The sequence below is a fragment of the Schistocerca serialis genome, chromosome 5 (assembly GCF_023864345.2).
Source record: "Schistocerca serialis cubense isolate TAMUIC-IGC-003099 chromosome 5, iqSchSeri2.2, whole genome shotgun sequence".
Lineage (NCBI taxonomy): Eukaryota > Metazoa > Arthropoda > Insecta > Orthoptera > Acrididae > Schistocerca > Schistocerca serialis.
The window spans coordinates 317,762,759-317,784,453 of record NC_064642.1 but is presented as its reverse complement, the minus strand read 5'-3'; the positions used below and the strand labels follow the sequence as shown (position 1 = coordinate 317,784,453).

General features: G+C 42.7%; 1 protein-coding gene across 1 annotated transcript in view; it reads right to left on the bottom strand.

Moving 5' to 3' along the window:
* Positions 1 to 21,695, bottom strand: part of LOC126481920 (neuroendocrine convertase 2) — a 1,488,910-nt gene that overhangs the window by 746,677 nt on the left and 720,538 nt on the right. The window contains exon 3 of the mRNA XM_050105880.1: positions 973 to 1,219. Coding sequence (XP_049961837.1) covers positions 973 to 1,219 — 247 coding nt within the window. The remainder of the gene's footprint in view (positions 1 to 972; positions 1,220 to 21,695) is intronic.

Sequence of the window (21,695 nt, the reverse complement as noted above, 5' to 3'; positions counted from 1 at the left end):
GGTATTTTTATTGGAAATGAAATTTTCAGCTGAGCAGTTTGTTCAAGTTATTGTGAAACTTCAAGACACGTGCTTGTTGAGATGCAGACTTGAGATGAAATTCTATCAGACCAGTCCAGATCAATTCTGTTTACCAGTTGTTGTAGGATAAAGTGTGCAAATACACTGGCATCGAACGAAATAGCTCTCTATACTAATGGAAATGCCGTGTGTCTAGGGCCTCCCGTCTGGTAGAGCGTTCGCCTAGTGCATGGCTTTCGATTTGACGCCACTTCTGCGACTTGACTGTCGATGGGTATGAAATGATGATGATAAGGACAACACAACACCAAAGTCCCTGAGCGGGAAAAATCTCCAACCCAGCCGGGAATGGAACACGGTTCGTTAGGTATGACATTACGTCACGCTGACCACTCATTTACCGGGGGCGGGCTGTCTATACTTATTCATAAACAAGAGAGGTGAGCAGTGGACTGAGGACTGTTGTTAAGATTATGATTTCTGTTTAGTCTTCGTTGAAATTTTGTCATAACCCCTATAACTAATCCATTTTGGTATGACAAATTTCTTACCACTACTACATTTAATAAGAAAGTTAGTTAGATTGGGTTTGTTTACGTATGGGTCAGAATGTATACAAAAGGATAATGTTTCATGGTTTGAAAAACTGGGTTCATACTCTCTTTTGAAATCGCAGGTTAAAATACAAGATAGTGGAAGGTTTTCAAATGTATGAGGATTGTGATTTGCCTAAATTCGATCATAGTCAATTCGTAATTTGAAACGAGTTTTGTAATGCTTCTAGGCTGACCACGCTTATGCGACATTATTCGTCATTTCGGCATCACGAGTCTCGCATTTGCCTTGTTCCATTTATTACTCCGAACAACTGTACACTCACATTTGGTCGACTACAGACGAGAGCGTCCCCCAGAAGGGGGTTAGAAAGAGATGCGGGCAGGAGGGACTCACCGTCGTCCATGATGGCGGTGGTGACGTTCTTGCCGGTGACGCCCTGTGCCCAGGCGGCCTCGACGTTGAGGTCGAGCTTGGCCTTGCCGCCGTTCTGGCCGGTGTTCTTGAGGTACCACTGGAAGGGGAAGTAGGGGTCGGCCGGGTCGCGCTGCGGCCGCATGTTTTTCACCAGGTTCTCGACGCGCAGCGGCTTGTAGCCGCGCTTCACGCGCCGGAAGCCCGTCTGCTGCACCGCCGCCTCCACCTGCAACACCGTCGTCACCGGCTGCTCAGTGCCTCGGAAGTCCACACACAGCGGTGCGGGGCGGATGGGTCCCGAAAACGCGCCAAGTGGTCACTGACTAAATTAGTAACATTTGATGATAGTGTCGATTGTAGGGTTCATAAAGATTCCTCTTATTCAGTAAAATGTCAAATTAAATGCCTTCCTTATACTGCTACATTTAAGAAAACTGATTAAAATGGTGATAACGATGACGGTGAGGATGTAGACCTTTTTGTGATGAAGGGATTACTGGAATATTCCTCACATACAAGCAGAATGGAGTGTGACGTAAATTTACACATGATTAATGTAAATTAACATAATTTGCACACCCGCCTCTGTAGCCGAGGTCGCTAATGCACGCTTCTGTTGTGGCGCTCGATTCGCAAGTAAGCCATTTCGACTCCTGGTGGCGAATGCATTTGGTCGCCAAGCGAAGTATCGGTATCCGGTCACCAGTCTCCGTGCCTATGTCCTGGATTAAATTTAGAACATCTATGCAGTGAAATGGCGGCATGTGACATGGTGATGCGAACCCCACGCGGGATTAGCCGAGCTGTCTAAGGCGCTGCAGTCACGTGCTGTGCGGCTGGTCCCGGCGGAGGTTCGAGTCCTCCCTCGGGCATGGGTGTGTGTGTTTGTCCTTAGCATAATTTAGGTTAAGTAGTGTGTAAGCGTGGGGACTGATGACCTTAGCAATTAAGTCCCATAAGATTTCACACACATTTAAAAATTTTTGATGCGAACGTAGGATGGAGACGTTGAACTTCGGGATCCATTTGGCGCTGTTCGAGAGGACTATGTGCCGACACTGGGTTTAACTCTCTCCATTTCTTTGATCCATAACATCAGAAACATTTAACTGTACAGACACTCACCAAAGTCATCCATACGACACAGACACGCGCTTAACATGTCATAACAGTTCGGAGGAAAGCAATGGCAGACCACATCTACTAGGACCTTGCTATGAGCGGCTGCACAGGATTCCTGCATCTGTTCCCCTACACTCATATCCTGAGTACGTAACAGTTTATTACTATAACATAGATCCTCAACTACTGCATATAAACACCAGTAATCTCCTGCTACTGTAAGTACCAAATATTTTACACGTATTTCACATTTAGTTTCCTTTTTTTGCGAGCGTGACTAAAACTGTCTTCAAATATTCACAGTGAAAAACACCTTTAATTCACAATGGGATAAAAAAAAGTTAACGGAGGGGAGGGGGGAGGGGAGGCGGCGGTGACTTACATGGGCAAATGCAAAGAAAATTTATAACACAGTGACACAACAATTAGTTTCAATCATTTTTAATAAATAGCTTCTTCAAATAATTAAACTGGATGCAATCAGGAGGTTAAAACGCCTCAATTTCATCACAAGACAATGTTTCAATTAATATGATTTGATTAACACGCGTTTCTCAGAACAAGTTACTACAATGATGCACAAAAAATTGCAACACCAAAAAATAAATAATGCAAATTAGTAGAGTTTCCGGAATGAACTGATCTAGGTAACACACTTAAGTGATAAACATTGCAAGGTTACAGATTAATGTAAGCAAGAGTTAAGCTATTGCAAATGTGAAATACTGGTACATTAATAACCGTTGTAACTGTCAGAATATTCTGTGCAAGCATGCAAACGTACATGCATCGTGTTGTGTAGGTACCGGATGTCAGTTTGTTGGATGGAGTTCTATGCCTGTTGCACTTCGTCGGTCAATACAGGAACGGTTAGTACTGTTTGTGGGTTACGCTGGAGTTGTCGTCCGACGGTATCACATATGTGCTCGACTGGAGACAGATTTGGTGATCGAGCAGGTCGAGGCAACATGTCGACTGTCCGAAGCGCACGTTGGCTTACAACAGTGATATGTGGAAGACTGTTATTCTGTTGCATAATATCCCCTGGATACTTTTCATGAATAGCTGCGCTACAGGTTCAGCCGCAAGACTGACGTACAATTCTGCAGTCAGGGTGCGTGGGGTAACGAGTGTGTTCCCGCTGGCATTCGAAATCGCACTCCAGATCACAATTCCAGGTGCATGTCCAGTGTGTCTAGCACACATGTTGGATGCAGGACCTCAACTGGTCTTCTTCTAACCAACTCACGGCCATCACTGCCACAGAGTCAGAACCAGTTTTCACCAGAAAATGCAACAGACTTCCACCGAGCCCTCCAATCAGCTCTCGCTCGACACCACTGAAGTCGCAAAGGATAGTAGTTTGGGGTGATTGGAATGACGCTACAGGGCGTCTGGCTCGGAGCTGTCCTTGAAGTAACCAGTTTGCAACAGTTCGTTGTTTCACTGTGGTGCCAACTGTTGCCCAGTTTGCTGCTCCAGATTCAGAACGATACGCCAGAGCCATACGCCGTATAGCATCGCTTCTTGGAAAAAGGAATATAAAACCTAGTAATCGATATTCAGCGACAATGAAAGCGCTATATGTGCTCCTAGTATTGCAATAAGCATGATCTTTGTCTCGTAGTATATAAGGAAAGAACTTTTGTTTCTTTCAGCTCTGCTTCTCTTTCGTCTTCTTGGTTCTGACGTCCTAGGTAAAGGTCGCATATAGATCACGGTTTGTAATTAATTTAATGATGTGTAGTGTAATTATAATTTTTGGTAAATATATCTGTCACTATCCAATGTAGTACGTGTTTTTGTTAGTAGCAGGAAAGTACCTTCCATGCCCTTCACTTAATTACGTAACAATTAAATATTGCTCTATCCATTTTGTGTAAGTGCAATGCTGAAGCGACGCCATTAGTGTTAAAATGCTAAAAACTTTCTTAATAGTCATTTTATTCTGAAAGTATTGAAAGGATTTAATTTCAATAAATAGGAAACGGCGTCTTATAATATTTTCCATATCATTTTAGGTGAGAGGTACAGTTTTATTAAAAACAATTATTTCAATTGTATACGCTGCCATTGCAAATAGGCTGCTATACTTGAGCATCAAGCCTCACAGAGAAAAATAAATAATTAATTGAGTATTGTGTTTAATTTGCTTATCGCGTAACATAAAAGAAAGATTTTTTTTTTATCCATCGTGAGTAAGACGGATGCCTTCTCGTTGGAATACGTATGATATGTCTGGCGATAGCGTCCTGAGAAAAATTTGATTCCAAATTTAACACAATACTTTATTTCATTCACTTTTCAAAAAGTTGCGCGATAGCCGAACACGATGGTCTTCCCTGTCAGTAGTGCCACGTGATCGTCTGGAGCCCGGTCTTCTTGCCACTGTACATTCTCGTGATCACCGCATCCAGCAATCACGTACACCAGCTACGTTCCTGCCAAACCTTCCTACAATATCGCAGAAGGAACTTCCAGTTTCTCGGCCTGTTGAGCTACATCCACAGTTCGAAAGATTTCGTGTGTGAAAAGGGCAAGGGAGGATTTCGAAATCCTCGCTCATTTATGGGCAGAACCTTTCTCACAAGAAACTTGTTATTTTGTAGCACAGAGCAGGCTCAGGATCCGGCAACAGACCAACTTTCAGGATGTTAGTCTATAATTATGCGCATCCATTCTTTTACACATCTCATATTCGGAAATAACCAGTATTTTTGTCCAGTAGCTTGCTACTGTTCGCTGCAAGAGATAAAAAACCAAGAACAGTTACGCAGTGAACTCACTGTAAAATACTCATAACTGGAATTCGATCTGAGCATGCTGCGTCATTCTTTTTCAACTGTTTCATTTGCTTTTGAAAGAAATTTCTCCAGAATCTGAATACGCAAATTGTTAAAGGCTTCACGTAGAGCTCTTAATCTGGGAATTCGAGTTTCCATTACGTTTTCTGTGTCACGTACCCTATATTGCCTAAAGTAGCGGCAAAGTAACTGTCTCTTATCTTACTCCATATGTATTTAATTAGACGTTGAGCTACGATCTACTTTCTTTTTAGCAAAAACTCATCCAGGTTTGTCGGACGTGTATTAAATCTTCTCATCTTGTTCTTTAAGTGGGGTATTAGTGACTAACAGGGTGGTCCATTGATAGTGACCAGGCCAAATATCTCACGGAATAAGCATCAAACGAAAAAAACTACAAAGAACGAAACTCCTCTAGCTTGAAGGGGGAAACCAGATGGCGCTCTGGTTGGCCGCTAGATGGCGCTGCCATAGGTCAAACGGATATCAACTGCGTTAAATAGGAACCCCCGTTTTTATTACACATTCGTGTGGTACGTAAGGAAATATGAATGTTTTAGTTGGACCACTTTTTTCGCTTTGTGATAGATGGCGCTGTAATAGTCACCAACTTATAAGTACGTGGTATCACGTAACATTCCGCCAGTGCAGACGGTATTTGCTTCGTGATACATTACCCGTGTTAAAATTGACCGTTTACCAATTGCGATAAAGGTCGATACCGTGTTGATGTATGGCTATTGTGATCACAATGCCCAACGGGCGTGTGCTATGTATGCTGCTTGGTATACTGGACGACATCATCCAAGCGTCTGGACGGTTCGCCGGATGGTTACGTTATTTAAGGAAACAGGAAGTGTTCAGCCACATATGAAACGTCAACCACGACCTGCAACAAATGATGATGGCCAAGTAGGTGTTTTAGCTGCTGTCGCGGCTAATCCGCACATCAGTAGCAGACGAATTGCATGAGAATCGGGAATCTCGGGAACGTCGGTGTTGAGAATGCTACATCAACATCGATTGCACCCGTACCATATTTCTATGCACCAGGAATTGCATGGCGACCACTTTGAACGTCGTGTACAGTTCTGCCACAGGGTACGAGAGAAATTACGGGACGATGACAGATTTTTTGCACGCGTTCTATTTAGCGACGAAGGGTCACCCACCAACAGCGGTAACGTAAACCGGCATAATATGCACTATTGGGCAACGGAAAATCCACGATGGCTGCGACAAGTGGAACATCAGCGATGTTGGCGGGTTAATATATGGTGCGGCATTATGGGAGGAAGGATAATCGGCCACCATTTTATCGATGGCAATCTAAATGTTGCAATGTACGCTGATTTCCTACGTAATGTCTACCGATGTTACTACAAGATGTTTCACTGCATGACAGAATGGTGATGTACTTCCAACATGATGAATGTCCGTCCGCCATATAGGTCGCGTGCGGTTGAAGCGGTATTGAATAGCATATTTCATGGCAGGTGGATTGGTTGTCGAAGCACCATACCATGGCCCGCACGTTCACCGGTTATGACGTCCCCGGATTTCTTTCTGTGGGGAAAGTTGAAGGATATTTGCTATGGTGATCCACCGACAACGCCTGACAACATGCGTCGTCGCATTGTCAATACATGTGCGAACATTACGGAAGGCGAACTACTCGCTGTTGAGAGGAATGTCGTTGCACTGAGGCTGACGGACATCATTTTGAGCATTTATTGCGTTAATGTGGTATTTACAGGTAATCACGCTGTAACAGCATGCGTTCTCAGAAATGATAAGTTCACAAAGGTACATGTATCATATTGGAACAAGCGAAATAAAATGTTCAAACATACCTACATTCTATATTTTAATTTAAAAAACCTACCTATTACCAGTTGTTCGTCTAAAATTATGAGCCATGTGTTTGTGACTATTAGAGCGTCATCTATGACAAAGCGAAAAAAGTGGTCCAACTAAAACATTCATATTTCTTTACGTAATACACGAATATGTAATAAAAAACGGGGGTTCCTATTTTAAAAAAAACGCAGTTGATATCCGTTTGCCCTACGGCAACGCCATCTAGCCGACCAACCATAGCGCCATATGGTTTCCGCCTTCAAGCTAGACAAGTTTCGTTCTTTGTAGTTTTTTCGTTTGACGTTTATTTCGTGAGATATTTGTCCCGGTCACGATCAATGGTCCACCCTGTATACGACATCTGTTAGTCACAAGCGAATTCATAGTCAATGAGACACTAGACTCCGTTCTTTCGAGTTCCTTGTTTAGCTTCACATGCTTGCTACTACGGGGGAAGATATACTTATTCATGTATATGACATTAAAAGATCGATTGGGAAGCGATAGAGGCAATAGTTTGCCGATAGGATTATATGTCGCCAACAAGTGTAAGACACTATTAAAAAAATAACCCAATGTACTGTCGAAGAAATTGAAAAATCATAATGGTGTAAGAAGATGCTACTAACTGCCATGGAACTTTCATCACTTTAACGCTTTGAGTCTTAACAATATCATCATGGTGAGCAACGAATACAGGAAGAAATTTGAAAAAAGTGAACAAACTATTATACTGAGGACGTTGTTTCACTTCAGAATTTAATTTTAAAATTTCTCAGAAAATTAATTTTCACAACCACAAAAGCAACGAATAAAAGAAAAGTTGGTAAAAAGTAAGCAATCACTTCTTTTGAATTTCTGGTATAACTTTGAATTCACTGCGCCGTACAGCTTTCAACCACCCTCATTTTATGGGATACATCTGAAAGCAATTTCACATTTTTCCTTAAAAAAAGGAACAGAAAGTGTTGTAACAGTCCCCTGCAACGCGAGATACCTCTGCTTGCAATATCATCAGTACAGGTATCATCCACCTCAGAGCGTTCTAAACAAACTACGGACATTTCAAACATGGCTGCTTCAGCTCTCGAGAGGAAGAAGAAAGAATAGCCGTTTTAAACTAAAAAGCACTGAAGGACAATCCATACTGAACTACGAACACGTATTACCATGCATCTGTCCCGTAATTAATAGATAAAACTGTTCGATATATTTGCCGGAGTACATCTGGAGGAAAATTATGTCACGTTTTTATAAAATTTAAACAATCATAAATGCTCGCACGCCAATGACAAACATATCGAATTCAGAGGTGAACATTTAAGTATCATATAAAGTTCTTGTTTCAAGTTTTACAGTTATTTGAAACTTACTGCATTTCATAATTTCTTTACCATGTTTCAATTTCTAGGTCATATTACGAAGTTTTTTTTTTTTTTTTTTTTTTTTTTTTTTTTTTTTTTTTTTTTAACCAGGGGTGAACAGTCTGTCGGGTGTTAAGTTCTGTCAAATCTCCTCTCTTAGAAACCATAATCAACGCAATTAATAATGCCAAATTCCGCAGTATACGTGACCAGTTACTCAGTTGGTTGCACAACCTGATATTACTATGTTCATTGATTACGATGACCACGTTGTCGACTGAACGTTAACCGTAGACGCAAAAGGGAAAAACAACTGGCGCCATGTTTCAGCTGTATAAATGCACCGAGAGCTGCACGTTGCCACAAAAGGCACCTCTGTCACTTTCCTATAATTGTATCGCCGGTTTTTATTTGCGCCCCTCTGATATAGGAGAGGTGCTTCTCCCCTGCAAATGTCGAACGCCCTACATGAAAGGCGAGCTGGCACTACATCGCCCGCTGCGTGCGCACGAACAAAGGCGAAATATCACACTGCCTCTAAATGCAATGTTTATGATTCATTCGCAAGCACTCTTTATTTTGAGAGGATGGCTAATAAAATTATGCAGCACCGGAACAAACGATATTGCTGGCCTGTATAACAGCTGTCCGACGCTTTTAATTTGCACCAGCTGATCGCTCGAAACACAGTCAAAACAGACAAAAAAATACAACGCAACATGCGAAGAGCTACAGAACAGTTGCCAGTTTCAATGAATAACAGCTCTTTAAGTAAAGACGGTAATAAAACCTTTACATTCATGATTCGTATTTCAGGCGTTACGATTCTAGCCGAGCTACCTAGATTTAGGTGCATGTGGCTTCTCAGATCAAATGGATTCTGAGAAATTTGCATTTGCAAACCGACAGCCTTTAGGACGTGTCTTATGCATCTGAGTGAGAATTCCGATTGCGGTTCCGAGCACTATTTTTTTTTTCAAATTCCGATTGGTCGCAAAATGGGAACTACAGTGAAAATAAAAAATGAAACATTTTGATACACCTTCCAGTTACTTCTGTACATAGTCACCGCTCCGACTAAGACATTTGACGTAGAGTGATACCACCGGCCGGAGTGGCCGAGAGGTTCTAGGCGCTACATTCTGGAACCACGCGACCGCTACGGCCGCAGGTTCGAATCCTGCCTCGGGCATGGATGTGTGTGATGTCCTTAGGTTAGTTAGGTTTAAGTAGTTCTAAGTTCTAGGGGACTGATGACCACAGCAGTTAAGTCTCATAGTGCTCAGAGCCATTTGAGCCATTTTTTTGTAGAGCGATACCAACTTTCCAGTTCCCTCGTCGTAGAAGGGAGCCGCCTGTGATTTCCGCGAAATACATACACTGGTCTCTAGCTCATTGTCTGTGCCAAAATGCTATCCTCACAGCCAGCGGTTCGCCTGAGGAAAAAGATGAAAATCTGAGGGAGCTGTATGGTAGATGATCAATCACTGCCCATCGAAAACGTTGCAGGAGATTCTTGGTTGCATTAGTAGTGTGCGGCCGAGAACAGTCCTGAAAAAGAAAACCCCTCACGTTATGGGGGCTGCATGGAATCAAGGGAAACTCCCCCAACAGGACTTCAGACACTTTTTTCTAGCCATTTTTGCAGAGCCACTTTACGCTCAAAAATGAAAAGCGCGAACCGATGAGACGGACAGGTGTAATACACTGCACAGTACATCTACCCAAAATTTCACTGGATTTACACTGTGGTTTTAATTTTTCGACCGATCGTAAATTTAAAAAAATAGGCCTCGTACGTTACTTTCCACAAGCCATCCTTCCAGACATAAAACAAATAGTGAAAAATCTTCGAACAAATGGGCAGTTTCAGAATGAAGCAAAGTGATAACTAATTCTGAAACTTCGAGGCAAACTAAATCTGTGTGTCACACAGTTACTCTAAACCAGGACCTCGTCTTTCGCAGGAAACCCTCTTCTTTTGCCTTCCTCTAACGAACTCCAAACTCACAGCAGAGAACAGTGCTTTACTGTATCCTAATTCAGAAATGACAACTGTATGGTAAGCTGTAGTATCGTAGTATTGTATTTCTTGTTAAGTTAGACCATGTGTTATGTGAGGATAATTGAATGGGTGCTTTATCGCATACTTAACATTTCAAATGTAATTATATCAACTAGGGCAGTATTTCACACTGTAGTCAGTGTCTGCTCGTACTCACACGTTCGCATTTATCTCGTAAACGGCTTGTCCTCGGGTCCATGTTTGCTGAAACATTTTTGCTTCTATTTTTGTGTACATTCACCCAAGTCAGTTTTAGCTTCTATTTATGATACACCCTGTAGATACACTAAAAGAAAAGAATCGAAACACCAAAAAGAATAATTAAACCAAAGTAGTCAAATTTCGAGAATACGTTTGTCGAGAGAATAGATTTTATTGATTAACATTGCACGATCACAGTTTAATGCAAGCGCGAGATAAGCCATTGCAAATCTGAGATGGTGGTACATTAATAACCAGTGTAACCACCAGAGTGCTGAATGCAAACGTGCACGCACTGTGTCGTACAGGTGCCGTATGTGAGTTTCTAGGAAGGAATTCCATGCCTTCAGCACTTGGTCGGTCAATACAGGGTCGGTTTATGCTGCTTGTGGATGACGGTGGAGTTGTCGTCCTATGATGTCCAATATGTGCTCGACTGGAGATATTTGGCGATCGAGCAGGCCAAGGCAACATGTGGACACTCTGTAGAGCATGTTGGGCTGCAACAGCGGTATGTGGACGAGCGTTATCAAATGGTTCAAATGGCTCTGAGCACTATGGGACGTAACATCTGAGGTCATCAGTCCCCTAGAACTTAGAACTACTTAAACCTAACTAACCTAAGGACATCACACACATCCATGCCCGAGGCAGGATTCGAACCTGCGACCGTAGCAGTCGCGCGGTTCCGGACTGCAGCGCCTAGAACGACGAGCGTTATCCTATTGGGAAACACCCCCTGGAATGCTGTTCATGAATGGCAGCACAACAAGTAGAATCACCAGATTTACGCACTAATTTCCCATCAGGGTGGGTGTCATGACCACGAGAGTGCTCCTGCTGTCATACTAAATCGAACTTCAGACCATAATTCGAGGTGTAGGTCCTGTGTGTCTGGCAAACAAACCAACACATCACTGTCCCCGAGTCAGAACCAGCTTTGATCAGAAAATACAACAGACCTCCATGCAGCCCCCTCCCTTGATACCACTGAAGTCACAAATGGCGGCCGTTTGGGGTCAGTGGAATGAACGAACGCAGCAGGTCGTTTATATCGGAGCTGTCTTTTAATTAACCTATTTGTAATATTTCATTGGGTCACTATCGTGCCAACTCCTGCTGCAGATGCAATAAGATGAGTCATGAGCTATATGCCGAACACGAAGGTCTTCGCTCTCGGTAGGGAACATGACCATCTGGAGCCCGGTCGTTTTGTGACCATACATTCTCGTGACCATCTCTGCCAACAATCAGGAACAGTGGCTACGTTGCTACGAGGTCTTTCTGCTGCATCGCAGAAGGAACATCCAACTTCTCTTAGTCTTATTACACGAACTCGTTCAAACTCTGTGAGATGTCGATAATGGCGTATTTGCCGCCTCTAAAGGCGTTCTTTACTAACATCAACGCACCATGTCCAATCGCAATTGTAATTAATGTTCACGATCGATATAGCGTGTATTTAAAGCAAATAGCGCCACTCTTATGCACAGGCGCTAAAATTGGTTCAAATGGCTCTGAGCACTATGGGACTTAACTTCTGAGGTCATCAGTCGCCTAGAACTTAGAACTAATTAATTCTAACTAAGCTAAGGACATCACACACATCCATGCCCGAGGCAGGATTCGAACCTGCGACCGTAGCGGTCGCTCGGCTCCAGACTGTAGCTCTAAATTTGAATAGACATCATTATAAGATGTAGAAACACACCTACCAACTTTCGTTAAGTCGGACAATTCCTTTTTGTTGTTACGATTTTTTCCGTCAGCGTAAAACTGATTTACGCCATATCATGATACTCTTTCATCATCTGACAGTTTTTAACCCATCAACCTTGACGCACTGTGTACCCTTTGGAGATGTTTAATAAACTCAAGTGGCAGACTCTGCAAGAGAGGCGCTCTGCATCGCGGTGTAGCTTGCTCGCCAGGTTTCGAGAGGGTGCGTTTCTGGATGAGGTATCGAATATATTGCTTCCCCCTACTTATACCTCCCGAGGAGATCACGAATGTAAAATTAGAGAGATTAGAGCGCGCACGGAGGCTTTCAGACAGTCGTTCTTCCCGCGAACCATACGCGACTGGAACAGGAAAGGGAGGTAATGACAGTGGCACGTAAAGTGCCCTCCGCCACACACCGTTGGGTGGCTTGCGGAGTATAAATGCAGATGTAGTAGAGGTAGAGGTCTTGTGTTATCACAACCTAGTTTCTCTTAATAAGTTTCACCGACGAAATTTTCTTGTTTTTACTGCCGAACTTGTCTCAGTGAGAAAGAAGGCTTCCGAAACTTGCTGCAATCGTCATCGTCATCACCAGGAGCTTGTAACTCTACAACACTTACTTCTTCTTCTTCTTCTTCTTTTGATTATGCCTTTGTCCCGCAGTTTTCGCATGGCCGGTGTGGCTACAATCGGATGTGGCAAGGTTAGTTTGAAGGGGTGGCCGGATACCCTTCCTGCCACTGGCACGGAATCAGTGTACCGCTGTTGTCCGCGTCTAGTGTAAATCATGAAACAGTGCGAATGTGTTTCAAAAGCCTGTGAGTGTAACTGAGGCGGAACGTGGGGACCAGCCCAATAATCACCTAGTGAGATGCGGAAAATCGCCTGAAAACCACATCCAGGCTGGCTGGCACACCGGTACTCATCGTTAATCAGCCAGGCAGATTCGATCCAGGGCCGGCGCGCCTATCTCAGTCCAGGAAGCAGCACATTAATGCCTGTTAAATGTTTGTAACTCTTGAGCAAACACACGAGTGCAATCTATAGTTTCCTTCTTACAGCAACAACTGGTGTCTTGAAACAGCTGGTGCCGTTTTCGAATGTCCTGAGCTGTAGGAGGTGCAGTGACGTACTCCCGTGGAGCACGCCTCGTAGATGTAACTGAATTGCACCTATTGAAACCGAGAATGCGAAGCGCCTTTTGTTTCTGCATCGATTCGAAGCGCGCTGGATAATGCAGGAGCGAGCTTACGAGCTTGCTACAGCAGGCAGACTCTTGTCGGCAACCACGTGAACCGGCAGCTTGCAACTTACGACAATGTAAACTTTTGAAGCTCGCCCCAACATTCTATCTTGACGCATGTCAAAAGTATAATATTGTTAAATCGGATAAATCGTTTTGAAAAAACACTACGTGTTAAACAAAACTACAGCGAGTGTTCCAAAGCTAAAATTATTACAAACCTTAATAACCATCTCTAAGGATCAGATATTTTCACAGGCCGTTCACATTACAATAAAAGATTTCTAAATATCATACACAACATAAACTCTCCGCAATCCATCGTACGACAGGCGACGGAAGCTACCCCTTACCTCTACTAGTCACTTTCATTCCTGTTCCGTTCGCAAACACAGCGAGGGAAAAGCGATTGTCTATATGCCTCCGTATGAGCTCTAATTTCAAGTTTCTCTTCATGGTCATTAAGCTCAATGTACATTGGAAGCAACGGAATCGTTATGCAATCAGCTTCAAACACCAGTTCTGTATATTTTCTCAATAGTGTTTCTCGAAAAGAGTTCGTGAAGTATGTCTATAACACTTGAATGTTGTTCGAGCCTACCAGTAACAAATCTAGCAGCCTGCCTCTGAATTGCTTCGATGCCTTCCTTTAATCCGACGTGGAGAGCGTAACAAAAACTCGAACAAATGAACCACACTTTCCTAGAATTCTCCCAACAAACTGAAGTCAACCATTCGCCTGCCCTACTGCAATCCTTACATCATCATCATTTTATTTCATATTTTTTGTCAGTGTTACGCCCAGATATTTAAACGACGAGACTGTGTCAAGTAGCTCACTAGAAATGATGTATACGAGCATTACGGGTTTGTTTTTCGTGTCAACTAACATTTTTCTACAATTAGAGCTAGCTGCCATTCATCACACCAACTAGAAATTTTGCCTAATCCTGCTACAGTAACTCAACTTCGACACCTTACCGTACCCTACAGCATCTCCAACAAACAACTGCTGAGTGCTCCCCACGGTGTCCACCAAATCATTTGTGTGTGTAGAGAATAACGGCGGTCCTCTCACACTTGCCTGAGGCACTCCTGATGGTACCCTTGTCTCTGATGAACACTTCCCATCGAGGACAACTGACTGGGTTCTATAATTTAAGGAATCTTCGAGAGAATCACATATCTGTGAATCAATTCCACATGCTCGTACCTTTTTTAACAGCTTGTAAATGGTGCACAGTATCAAACGCTTTCGGAAAATCTAGAAATGTGGGGGTCTGCCTGTAGCATTTCATCCATAGTTCGCAGTATATCACTTGCGAAAAGGTCAAGCTGAGTTTCGCAATGCTGCAGGAGCGATGATTTCTAGAACCACGCTCATTCTGGGACATAAGACTCTTGGTCTCAAGAAAATTTATCATAATCGAACAGAGAATGTCTTCAAGAATCCTAGAGCAAACTGATGTTAGGGATATTGGTCTGTAATTTTGCTTGTCCATTTATCTGCAATTCTTGTACACGGCGGTCACCTGCGCTTTTTTCCGGTCGCTTGATACTTTGCTCTGCACGAAAGATTCGCGATAAATGCAAGCTACCGTAACGGGCCAATGCTGAAGAGTACTCTGAAAAGCCGAATTCGTATTCGAAACGGAGCTGTGTAGTGGGACGCGAAATTGAAGCGTCACCCATCCACCAGTGTCAGCCCAGTTTGCAGGTGAATATAAGTTTAATTCAGTGTTTTGTTTATGTATTTTGTAATATTTGTAATGTTTGTGAATTATTTAAAGTTTTGTATTTAGTTTTATGTTTCATGAACGGAGAGGGCGGCGCAACGAACGGAGACAACATCTTCACTGCCGGGACCAGAGAGAAAATTGCTGGCCACTATACGTCGCGAGTCGACAGCCAAAGAACAACAGAAGATCCTGAAACCGAGTTGTTGCGTCGCGCTTCTAAAAACTGAAAAAATAAGAATTTGCAATGTTTCTACAACAATGACGTCATGTAAAGTTTAATCATGTCGTAAATGTTCAGTCCTATCTTGTCAAGGCTCATGTTCACGTCTATATGTAGTATATATGAAGATAATAAACTAGTGTATACTACAAAAGTTTAAATACGTGTTCCGATAATTTATTTATGAAGAATTATATTAAGGAAGAAGTATTACTGATTTATTTGACAAGATTATTAATTTTTGAGAACGTGAATCGCGAGTTTGAGTCTTAAAAGTTTATTCGATGTGGTTTTAATATTTATTAAAGCAGATAACTTGCATTAATATAATTCCTGAGAAGAAACAAACGACATCTAAATTGAAAAAAGTTTGCGCAAACCAATTGGACTGAGTGACGTAATTCTGCGCATACGACTCAAATGATGATGTTTTAATTACAATTTCGTTCAAGAACCATTCAGAGACAACTTTAAAAAGAATTTAAATAATTTTGAAATGTTTTGTAACTGACGTATGTGACGAAGTCTGCACATGGTCATATGTCAAAAGAAAATCATTTATACAAAACTTACGTCGTTACTCTTTCAGTTGTTTCTCTACATCAGAGATGCTTATTACTATGTCGTCGATACGAGAGTCTGTTCGACAGATTGATGGAATTGTAATGATACGCTACAGACATCTTGCTCCCTCACATGTTACCTCTCATGCGACAGCGTTGTGGTGCCATTTTCCGAGAGAGCAATGCTCGTCCGGCATGGCACTTGTCTCTATGAAATATTTGCATGTTGTTAGGTACTTCCGTGGTCATAAGATCCCCTGATGTGTCCTCAGTGGAACATGAGTGAGACCAGCTAGGACGTCAGCTCCGTCACAGAGCCAGTATCTAGGAAATCGAAGCCAGTTACAATACTTATACTCTCAAGTTCTTCATTAATTTTGTTTGATTTTGGGATAACGGAAGTAGCATCGCATATCCTCTGAAAGCGAAAGTTTCATATAGCAGCCTTCTCCTCTTTGGTGCTTCGATTTCCTTGTCAGGCAATATACACTACTGGCCATTAAAATTGCTACACCACGAAGATGACGTGCTACAGACGCGAAATTTAATCGACAGAAAGAAGATGCTGTGATATGCAAATGATTATCATATGGTGGCATTGTTGCTCGCGTTGGTCAAGATCCAATGACTGTTAGCACAATATGGAATCGGTGGGTTCAGAAGGGTAATACGGAACGCCGTGCTGGATCCCAACGGCCTCATATAACTAGCAGTCGAGATGACAGGCATCTTATCCGCATGGCTGTAACGGATCGTGCAGCCACGTCTCGATCCCTGAGTCAACAGATGGGGACGTTTGCAAGACAACAACCATCTTCACGAACAGTTCGACGACGTTTTCAGCAGCATGGACTATCAGCAAGGAGACCATGGCTGCGGTTACCCTTGACGCTGCATCTCAGACAGGAGCGCCTGCGATGGTGTACTCAACGACGAACCTGGGTGCACGAATAACAAAACGCCATTTTTTCGGATGAATCCAAGTTCTGTTTACAGCATCATGATGGTCCCATTCGTGTTTAGCGACATCGCGGCGAACGCACATTGGAAGCGTGTATTCGTCATCGCCATACTGGCGTATCACCCGGCGTGATGGTATGGGGTGTCATTGATTACACGTCTGGGTCACTCTCGTTCGCATTGACGGCACTTTGAACAGTGGACATTACGTTTCAGATGTGTTACGACCCGTGGCTCTACCCTTCATTCGATCCCTGCGAAACCCTACATTTCAGCAGGATAATGCACGACCGCATGTTGCAGGTCCTGTACGGGCCTTTCTGGATACATAAAATGTTCGACTGCTGCCCTGGTCAGCACATTCTCCAGATCTTTCACCATTGAAAACGTCTGGTCAGTGGTGGCCGAGCAACTGGCTGCTCACAATACGTCATTCACTACTCTTGATGAACTGCGGTATCGTGTTGAAGCTGCATGGGCAGCTGTACCAGTACACGACATCCAAGCTCAGTTTGACTCAATGCCCAGGCGTAGCAAGGCCGTTATTACGGCCAGAGGTGGTTGTTCTGGGTACTGATTTCTCAGGATCTATGCACCCAAATTGCGTGAAAATGTAATCACATGTCAGTTCTAGTATAATATATTTTTCCAATGAATACCACCAGTTTATCATCTGCATATTTTCTTGGTGTAGAAATTTTAATGGCCAGTAGTGTATAAACGAGAAGGTACTGTTAGTGAGGTTTACTTCAGTGTGGTCGCAGGGGAGTTGGTGTGCTCTTTCGGTGCTGCCGCTGCTACACGTCTTGAGCCGCTGCGGTGCCTGCTAGACGCCTCTGTTACGTGCCGCCAGCTGCGCCTGACGCCCAGCCCCGTTGCCTGGCAACGACCGTCCACCCCCGCGAATCTCGCCCTGTTGGCAGGCAGCGGGAGATGTCGCCTGCAGGCCCCAAGTGTAAGTTCCTTCCCTCGGCTGGTTGCGCAATCACTCCCGCGTGATGTAACGCGATCCACCCATCTTGCCGGATCCTACAGTGTTGGAGAAGGAAACTGCAGTACCACGAGGGAATTGTATATAGGCACCCGTCTGAAGTCTCGAACTATAAAGCAAAACATTAAAAAAAACCTAATGAACTCGGCTAAAAGGACGATACTGAATATGTGAAACTTGTAATCTGGGGCTAAGCTGGAGGATCAACGCGGATGCAGGGATGGGGGTTATCGTTGAAAGAACCGGTTTTCGGTTACACCGGTTCTTTCCGTCTCCAGTTTAACTTGGCGGTCAAAACTGCTCAAAATAACCGATTTCTGAAATAACAAAATTTAGGTTCTTTATTGCTGTTTCTTCCACTAACAAATATAGACCTAGAATAAAGATTGAAAACATCTACTGAATGTGAAAGAGTAGGAGGTGACAATCGATATACGGATCTGGCTGTTGCAGAAATCGACCTCATTGTCTCCAGCAATGATAGCGAAGGTGAAGGAGACGACGCGGCGACGGCGAGACTTAAAAGTCAGAAGTTGATAGCTGCCCTGCATCGTCACTTCAGGATGGTGTCAATTTTTCATCCTGAAGCAACCAGAAAATCAAGAGTTCAGTTATTAACCTAGTTTTACACCACTTCAATAGAATTATAGGTACATCAGTCAAATTTAGCTTCTCTTCGAAGGAACATTGTGGACGTTTCCTCTTTGTATGATATCACAAGATTGCTGCGCCTCCTCCCGTTTCTAGTTTTTTAAAGAAAATGGGGCATTGCACTTCCTTGCTGTCACACGTCGTAAATACCTCCAAGCTGGGTACGGTGCCAGTCTGCAATACAATTAAACTGCGAGTACAATAGCAAGAAATTTCCGAATAGACGCCAAACGGCAACAGGTACATTACCGCCTATGCAATGCTGTTCCGATCTTTATATCATAGGATCGTTGCTAGTTTGTAACTGTAGGCATTGTTATTAAAATAGTGCTGATAGCTTTTCCTAATTTCTGAAATGATCTAATATTTCAAAGAAATGGAAACTTCAGGAATGAACATTACTTGTTTTGAAAAACAGTTTTATTTAAAACCTAGAAATTTTAAAACTGCTGCTGCGGCAAACCGATATGGCGGGTTTTTACCCTATTATTAGTAAAAAATGAAAAATAACCTATTATATCCTAAACCAGACAAATATCGATAAATACCGGTTATACAGAACTAAGAAACCGATGTCGGTTTTAACCGGTCGCTTTTTCCCATCCCTTCGTGGCTCTGCAGTCTTCAGCTTCGTAATCGTAGCTATAGATTTATTAAATAAAAAAATAATGTAAAAGCTTTGAACGCTTAGATCGCAATTTTTATTATACAAATAAAGAAGGATGACTAGTTCGGTTGCTTTCTACAACAATTTTCAGATTGTCCAAATCGTAAAAATGTATTGAATACAGGTATTCATAGAAAAACATCATTAGCAATGATTGTAATCCATAATACTGCACGATGCAGGTAATAAAGAAGGAAAGTGGCCGTTTTCATTAGTAGAAAAATTGCATCAAAATAATTTGCAGCTTTGTAGCAGATATTATGGTACTAAAAAAGCTGCATATACTTTTCTCACTATAATATCAGCTGCATATACTTTTCTCACTATAATATCTGCTGTACATTTGCAAATAATGGGTATCTGATGCAATTTTTACTAATGCAACCTACCACTTTCCTTTTTTATTACCTGCATCTTGGGAGATTATGGTTTACAACCTGACTCGCTCCCGTTGAGACTTTTAACTACGCAGTGTTAATGTCCTATTGGCCCACAATACGAATGCATGTCGTTACAGGACTGTAGCTAATGATGTTTCCCAATGAATTATCAACTATTTTTTACAGTTTGAACTATCACAAGATAGTTGTAGAAAGCAACCGAGCCATCATTTTTAATCATATAACGAAAATTGCGGTCTAGGCATTGAAAGTATTTTATATAAAATTTTCATTTGATAAATCACTTTCAGACGGCTGTCTGCTTCCTGAATAGCTGCTGATACTGTGAGTAAGGAAACACTTGTATTAAACAGTGAACGCTTTTGCGTATGAAAGCGCCGTTTACCGTGACTCTTATCATTCAATCGAGCATTTTTTTAGTTCATAATGTTTCGTAAAATGTGACGTAAATTTTCATCGTTTCCTCTCTATCTTTAATCGTTATACTTCTGTATATCTTCTACAATAAGCGGTTCAAAGTGATTTACGCAATCTAATCTTGGCCTGCCACAACAATTTGCTCCTTCTATCGTCAAAGAGTAATTTCCTTATTGTCTGAGCACAAGTCACACTAGCCTTGACCTACTCCTACAATTATTTTTTTACAGTCTGCTTTCCACGTCTGGTCTTCACTCAGCGTTTCATTTATTATCCGTCTGTCGTGAACTGCGACAACAGCCACCAGAGTTAAAGTGGGATGACCCAAGAGGCGAAACCAAAATCGCAAGGTCATACAGAAGAACAAACAGTAGAAATACTCGCCCGTTGATGTCTCTCAGAGTGCAATTTCATTTCTGCATCTGACCTGTTGTGACATCCGGCTAGAGCCACTGAAGACAGCTATTTACCTTAAACAATGGGTCACTGATAGTCAAGTCAAGGTTTTCAGTTCCTAGATGTATTTATTAGTCCTGCTGGGAGGACGTGGTTGCTAGCTTCCACACCTGGGAATTCGTCTTCACTACGGGTGTGTGTGTTGTCCTTAGCGTAAGTTAGTTTAAGTTAGATTAAGTAGTGTGTAAGCTTAGGGACCGATGACCTCAGCAGTTTGGTCCCATAGGATCTAACCACAAATTTCCAAACTTTTCCTCACTGCGGGAAAGGAGAAGTAACAACAGTTGGCCTCAACCGCAAACAAATACCGTACAGGCGGCAATTGTTACTGTTGTTTAAATCGGGGACATCGCCGTCCTCCACAAGACGAGCACAATTCGGATAGTTTCGTGGTAGCAGTTTTTAGTATTGTTTGCAACAAGAAAGGCAAGAACCGCCTCTCCCCGAGACAGACATATTTCGTGTAGTTCCGTGATATTTTCGGAAATTTGTCACCCTAGACTGGCCGCCCGTCTCTCCTCAGGGAAAGGTGAGGAGAGATCGTAGCTTATATAGCTTATAATACCCAATCTCTTTTTGAACAGACAGCTCTCTCGGCGTTAGTCATAAGTGCGCCGAATCCGTGGCGGTCAATTTCCGACCAGTGATGAAGTGCTTTGCATTTTTGCGCTGAGTCGTTAGCACTGGTTGCATACAACACCTCTCGTAGTGCTTGAATTTATTGCGCAGTCCCTCTGTACCGACTAATTACGTCTTGTATAGTTGCTTACGTGCAAAGACAGAAGATACATAGCTTTTGAACTTCAGTGTTGGTCGTTGGGATTGCCATTTTGCCGAATATTTCCGCAGTTAGCAGAGTCCAATAAAAGTGTCCTTACCATAGAATACAGAGGCACTATCATTTTCGGTGTCAACCTTAGGCACACTGGTGTTGACCACTCGCAACTCCTAAAGGTGACGCATAGATCTTAAAGTCACACCAGCTCCACTTATTTTAATATCTCTGTGCCGTCACACCTCAGATACTTTCCAATTCAATAAACTTTACCAACAGCCGTACACTTTAAGATATTTTATATTATTTTGAACCCCATACACTTTTTTCGAATCAACGAACATATCGTATAGCCCCATAAAACTGGATATCGTGAGTCCCAATCGTTGTGCAGCTGTCACGCTTTCGTATGAATCAGCTGCGCAACGATTGGGATTCACGATATCCAGTTTTATGGAGCTATACAATACGTTCGTTGATT